The 6,747-nt window shown below is 38.0% G+C and overlaps 1 protein-coding gene across 2 annotated transcripts; it reads left to right on the top strand.

Annotated features, from left to right (window-relative positions):
• Positions 1-1,385: 1,385 nt before the first annotated feature.
• Positions 1,386-6,524, top strand: LOC122080950 (carbamoyl-phosphate synthase small chain, chloroplastic-like). 2 transcript variants are annotated; one of them, XM_042647851.1, is made up of 11 exons: positions 1,386-1,687; positions 1,799-2,035; positions 2,987-3,119; positions 4,223-4,311; positions 4,417-4,477; positions 4,560-4,627; positions 4,762-4,890; positions 5,035-5,144; positions 5,250-5,597; positions 5,809-5,974; positions 6,259-6,524. In XM_042647851.1, exons 2-11 carry the CDS (start codon positions 1,897-1,899, stop codon positions 6,297-6,299), a joined length of 1,284 nt encoding a protein of 427 aa, XP_042503785.1. In that variant the 5' UTR covers positions 1,386-1,687; positions 1,799-1,896; the 3' UTR covers positions 6,300-6,524. The 2 variants fall into 2 exon arrangements, with proteins under 2 accessions (XP_042503785.1, XP_042503784.1); XM_042647850.1 differs by having other exon boundaries at positions 1,812-2,035.
• Positions 6,525-6,747: the final 223 nt, after the last annotated feature.

Below are 6,747 nucleotides of genomic sequence, written 5' to 3' on the forward strand. Positions count from 1 at the left end.
CTTTACTCTTTAGTTAGGGGTAGAATAGTAAAATGGGCAACTTTTATCACTCTTCAATACTTAGCCTATATTTACCCAAAGGTTTACTCTTTATTTTTTTTCTGACTCGCTCCCTGCATTAGGATTTATACCTCTCCTTCTCCCCTATTGTTTGAAAATGCCCATGCTACCCCTCAATCCAGGTATCCCCATCTACCCTAGTCGGCTGCCTACTCCCCCCTTTGCGTCGTCATCTTCCATGCCCCACCCCCATCTGCAACTCCTGCCCAACTCCTTCTCCTCCTGTGGCCCTCTTACCCCCTCTCTTGAAATTGCCTATTAATCTCTCTCGTTCTCTGTTTTCAATTTTTTATCTTTTCTTTCTCATCGTGCGAGGCAACTGTGTACCCCTCTCTCTCTCTCTCTCTCTCTCATTTGATTCTTCCCATAAAACAAATTCAGTGATCAACTTGGACATGAATACGCGGAGGGGGAGAGGGTCAAGAGGGAAGAACATGGTTTGAGAAATCGGAATCTGAACCGGCAGAATCGCCTTGATTGTCATGGGCGTGAAGACGAACAAATTGATGAGATTGAAAGCGATAGAAGAAAATCCTTTCTAATGTTTTAATCCCAAAACATCTTAACCTTCCAAGCTTTGTTGGATAACTTGAAACCATTTAGGAGCATCATCTAAAAATAATTCCTTTTCTGTGTTGATGCAAGCAAACTCTCACTCCATACCAAGCAACGGTGTACATTTTAATAGTGTTTGTCCCTTAAATTGGAGATTTATGGTCGTAGACCCAGATTGCTCCCCTATAGCAAGCTCATATCCTGCTATGATTCTGTTTATATGAACGCGAGAATGTAGTTGGTCCCAGAATGGAGAGCAATCTGAGCCTCCGACGACATTTTCCACAAATCTCCATTTGGGTTCGTCGTGTCTCCTGATCCACAATTCATTTACTGGAATACAACGTTTGCAGCAGAAGCCACCAGAAGGTACGGTCCCAAGTTGTTGCTACGATGCCGATAGCAATGCTCGGAGCTTCAGATGTTTTATGGAGTAAATAACTAGAACCCACAAAGTGTTAAGGGATTCTAATCAATGATTTTTGAGATCTTACACAAAGATGTGGATTTGTCTAATGTACTTAGAGATTACTTTCATGAAAATGATAATGATGAACTATAAAAGTAGAGTTTTTCTATTAAAAAGGTGTGACAGCATAGCCCCGTTAGTATTCTATTTATAATAGAATCAATTAAAATTAAAAAGTTTAAGGGAGTAGGAGATGTAAAAATTTTAAAGTAAGGGAGCTTACAAAATTTTTATAAAGAATAAGGGACTTTTAAGTAAATATGGGCCGAGTATAGGGGACATGGGAGTGATAGTACTTCCCCTCACGCAGGTATTCTTCCTCCCTCTCACATTCCGGAGGCGTCGTCCCGTCTCCCTCTTCCTCTTCCTCTTCCTCTTCTTCTTCGTCTTGCTCTCTATTCGGTGTTACCTTTCTCTATTTTACTTTCCCATCGCTCTCTCTGTTAGGGCTTGCGAACTGAATCTCCCGTCTTCTTCGCTGCTGAAATCAACCATCAAAATCCTCTATAAATAGGGGAAGATTCTCTCTCGGTTTAGAGTTCTCCTACTTCTCAGAAAATATTTTTCTCCCGTATTTGATTGAAGCTCTTCAAATCCCCTAAGGTATGAAGTTCTCTTTCTTTATTTTCTCCTCAAGGTCATGTTTTCTTGTGTCATCTTGTTTGCATGTTGAGTTGTGGATCTTTAAATTGAGGAACTATTCTTCGATATAAATGTAAACCCGCAGGCTAAACAAAACGAAATAGTCAGTTCAGAAAACAAGGAAGAGCGGAGAGAGAAAGCATAGCAGTGAATAGCTGTAGACAGAAATAATGGCGGCCAAACTTATGGATTTTACAGTGAAGAACCCCTTCAGTTGTGCTTCTCGGACGTCTCAAAAACTTGGAAAAGTGAAGGTTTTCACCATCAGATGCTCTGTTTCTGTCTCTCCGGGCACCACGACCGTCTCTGGTAATTCTAACTCTTGGTAAACTCGTATTCTTTTTCCAACTTCAGCTCCAATTTTTGCTGATTACTTCTTCAATTTCTTCTTCCTCCCACCCCACACCTCTTCGTTCATTAAAAGCTTGTACATTTTCAACTGTAGAATGATATTACTCATTTTTCAACGACTCACCTCTGGTTTACGGGATTGCAGGACATGAACTTTGGACCAGAAATTTTGATGTTTGGCTGTTGGGGGGTTGGGGTGGGGGGGGGGGGGGGGGACATAAAATAGACCTACTTGTCTCCCCTGATGCTTACATTGTTTTTAGCTGTGTATTGGAAATATGAGGTTCTCTGGGTATATTCTGGATTTTGGTTATGTTAATGCATGGAAAATTTGAAACAAGTTGTAATTGGCTAGTAGGTCGATCAGCCTTGTTTAATAAGTTAAAAATGGTGGTTTGATAATTAGGTCCTATACGCAGACACAGACACAGACACATAAATAAAAATTGTTTGGTTTTGGAATTTATGTTAGAGAGATGAATTAAATGTCATTCTTACCTTTCAAAGAAGAAGTAAAATATCATTCTGACGTTTTGAGGAATATTATTGTCAACTTGGCATATGGAGACATATCGTTCCTGGTCTGAGGTGTTCCATTATTCAAAAAAGTAAGAAGGAAAAGAATTATTTGTTGAGAGATTGTATAGATCAGATTTTTAATTGTGTTGAAGTTGAATATGGTTGGCACAATTGATTTTCATGTGTGAACTGTGTTCCTGTTATTGGATTTGAGTAAGAGTTAAGGGGAAGTTTTTAATTTTCAACTTAAAATTCATGGTTCTTTATTCCAAATCCTAAACGGTAAATGTAATGTGTAATTTGGAATATCTGCCTTACGTTTTTTTTTTCACCTTTTAAATGCAGTAAAGCAATATTACTCATGTTGATTTAATATTTTTCAAACTAAAGGCTCAGGGCAAAGACCATGGAAGATGGCTGATGCTAGACTTGTACTTCAAGATGGTTCTATATGGAAGGCCAAGTCATTTGGGGCTACAGGAACCCAAGTTGGTGAAGTGGTGTTCAACACATCTTTGACAGGGTAAGATTTTTTTTTTTTTATATATATCGATGGTTAATTATTCTCTAAGTTAAGAATTTTGTGGCTCTCTAATTGAGGGGGAGCATATTCTTTTAGGGTGTGAGGTTGACCTAATTACACCATATTTATCTTCCCTGCATTGTAGTAGTTTCTTGGAGTTGAATCTCTGAACTCTGTGGTTGCCTCCTTTTATTCTAGTATTCCATGTATCTTGGTATAGTATATGTCAAACAAATCTTAGGGAGATGTGCTTTAGGTTTATATTTTATCATTTTCTTAGCCTTTTTTTTGAATGAGTGCTGTGCTTTCTGAACCGTGATATCTCAAATCGAATGGCCAACAGATGCCATTACAATGATTACACAATGGACTAATTAGGGATCATTTTTGTAATTTTATTTTCATTATTTTATACCTGTTGCTGGAGCTGTAGGAGACAGGCTAACTAATTTTGGATTCCAATTTCAGTTTTAAAGTTTTAATAGGGCACTTTCCTTTTCTCTTATATACGTAAGCTAGGCAATTGACATAGTTTAGAATTGAAATTAATTTTAATTGAATTGTTGCCTGCGATGAGAACACGAACCAGGTTCAACTGGTGATTCTTCCTTCCCCTCCAGTCCAAGCATTTTCGAATCGAGCTTTATCAAATCACCTTGTTTCTTCTGAATGTTGGGTAGTCCTTTGGGCAACTCAGCCTAAAGGGGGTTCACACCTTGTGTGGATTGTGAGTTCCATATCTAAGTTCAGATTAGATCTGATGATTTCCACCAGACATGATATCAATGCTTTCTTGTTTATTATTGAGTAGTCTTTAGTTGGACTTAAGAGGGCTGGGAGTCGCGAATCACTTCCTAATATTTCAGGCCACTTCCCCATATTGGGAGTGCCTTCCCCTGCAATCAAGGAAGCCTACCACCGGTTCATGTTCTTGTCGTAGGTTGAAGGGGATGGGTTCTTTCGAATTAACAAATATATCCCATGTCTATGTTTACTATATTTCCTATAGGCCTTCTTTAGTTCATTCATTCCCTCCCTCATTGTTAGTTCCAGAAGTACCCTTTCTTTTAAAACTAATAATTAATGTGAGTCTGATTTTATAGGTACCAGGAAATTCTTACTGACCCTAGTTATGCTGGCCAATTTGTGTTGATGACAAACCCACATATTGGCAATACTGGTGTTAATTTGGGTAGGTGAACTTCTCAGTTTTCACTTTCAGAATCTTACATTTTATCTTCTAGTTGGTTTTTTTTTTTTTTGGATTCTAAATTCAACAATGCCTTCTTCCTAATAGATGATGAAGAATCAAGGCAATGCTTCCTTGCTGGTTTGGTGATCAGAAACTTAAGTATCAGGTACACTGGCCCCTCAATTTTTCTGTTTCAAAATTTAAATGCTCTACTTTGAACTCATGCTTTTCAAGCACTTGTTCTCCAGTACCTCAAATTGGAGATGCGGACGAACTCTTGGTGATTATTTACAAGAAAGGAACATTATGGGTATATGTAAGTGTCACTATAATTGGTGGCTGCTATGCTTCAGGATCTAGTAGATTTTTGTTCTGATTACTGTTATAGATTCTGTTTTTTCTTTAATTGTGACATTTTGATCTTTTTCCTTACTGCTTTTTATGCAACAGATGATGTGGACACTCGTGCAATCACACGCAGATTGAGAGAAAATGGAAGCCTCATAGGTGTACTGAGCACAGAAGATTCCAAAACTGATGAGGATCTATTGGAAATGTCCCGTACTTGGAATATAGTTGGTATGATTAAATTCCTAGGCTTTGTTAAATTAAAGCTGCACTACTTGTAGTGTATTAAACTCTGGTTTTGTAGTGTTTTAAACTCTGGTTGAGATGTTTTGGAACATTGCCAGAAATCAGACCCTTTTTTGTTGATGTGATTAGGTGTTGATTTGATTAGTGGTGTCTCCTGCAATGCCCCATATGAATGGCTTGAGAAAACAGATCCAGAATGGGAATTCATAACCAATGGAAGAGCTGGGGAGAATCTTCATGTTAGTTGTTTAATTTTTGTGGAAATTATTTAACATGGAATACATGCATATGAAATTCGACCTTCTAGCTCTCATTTTTACTTTATTTTTGTATCTTGGGTGAAGGTTGTCGCATATGATTTTGGAATCAAGCATAATATACTGAGGCGTTTGGCATCTCAAGGATGCAAAATCACAGTTGTCCCTTCAACTTGGCCAGCTTCAGAAACTCTTAAACTGCGTCCAGATGGAGTCCTCTTCAGCAATGGACCAGGAGACCCATCTGCAGTTCCTTATGCTGTTGAAACGGTGAAGGAAATTGTGGGAAAGGTCCCTGTATTTGGAATTTGCATGGGCCATCAGTTACTTGGTCTGGCATTGGATGGTAAAACTTTTAAAATGAAGTTTGGTCACCATGGAGGAAACCACCCGGTACGCAACCTCCGGAATGGTTGTGTTGAGATTAGTGCTCAGGTGTGTCAATCTTACTTTATTATCCACGTAAACCACTTCTAACTTGAATGACTTAATAAATGGCTGAATAGTTGCATTTGTGGTCATAATTATAACAGTTCTGTTATCTATTTATATAAGTAACAGGTTTGTTGGGACATTCATTATTCTTTTTTGCATGCATTCGTATGTCCTAATGCCACTTATTCATATCTAAACGTTCATCTGGCAGAATCATAACTATGCCGTTGATCCTGCATCTCTTCCTGAGGGTGTGGAAGTGACTCATATCAATCTGAATGATGGAAGTTGTGCTGGTCTTGCTTTCCCTGCATTGAGAGTCATGAGCCTTCAGTACCACCCAGAAGCATCTCCAGGGCCTCATGATTCAGATCCTGGTAATGAACTTATCCTTGTGCACCTCAGTATATATTCGTATACATGAATATGTTGGTGGAAATAGATTTTGAAACTGAGTTCATGGTTTGGATCCCGATGGTAGCATTGTCATGCATGAATTACATTCAATGCACATACATCTATAAATCATCTTGATGACATTTTGCATACAACCTGACTTTTGTGGGAACACAGAGACAGTCATGCAGTATTATGAAGTACATCAATACATGAAAACTATATGGTCTCATATTTCTGAGATGTGGAAATGCTCTTCTTGCAGCTTTTTCAGAATTCATAGAACTGATGAGAAAAGAAAAATAAAATGTCATGACATCTGCACGAGTCTTATGCACTGCAGGCAAAGGTAACATTGATGGTTTTTGTTCCATGGTTAGGATGTCTCTCATTTCTTTTTTTTTGCATATCGTTCTTTGTTATTTGTCTTCTTCCCTTTTGGGCTTGTGTCATCAACTTATGTTTATTAGAAAACTTTTGAGCGTCTCTTGGGACTAAGGAAATAATAAAAGCAATTCAAATATTTACTTACCATTGTTCTCCCATGAATTGGATATTTGAATGCTTTATTTTTATCCTGTTTGTTAACAGCTTCAATCAAACATAAGCTTTGGCTTTGATGATTAATGATTAAGAGATATGGGCACCAAATTGTGGATTTAACTCGTAAGATTTTACATTGATTTCCGTGTCCGTTCAGAGGGACTCTGAAAGAAATATTTAATTAAGAAGCAGAGAATATCAGGTCCATGTT

The sequence above is a fragment of the Macadamia integrifolia genome, chromosome 6 (assembly GCF_013358625.1).
Source record: "Macadamia integrifolia cultivar HAES 741 chromosome 6, SCU_Mint_v3, whole genome shotgun sequence".
NCBI classification, from domain to species: domain Eukaryota; kingdom Viridiplantae; phylum Streptophyta; class Magnoliopsida; order Proteales; family Proteaceae; genus Macadamia; species Macadamia integrifolia.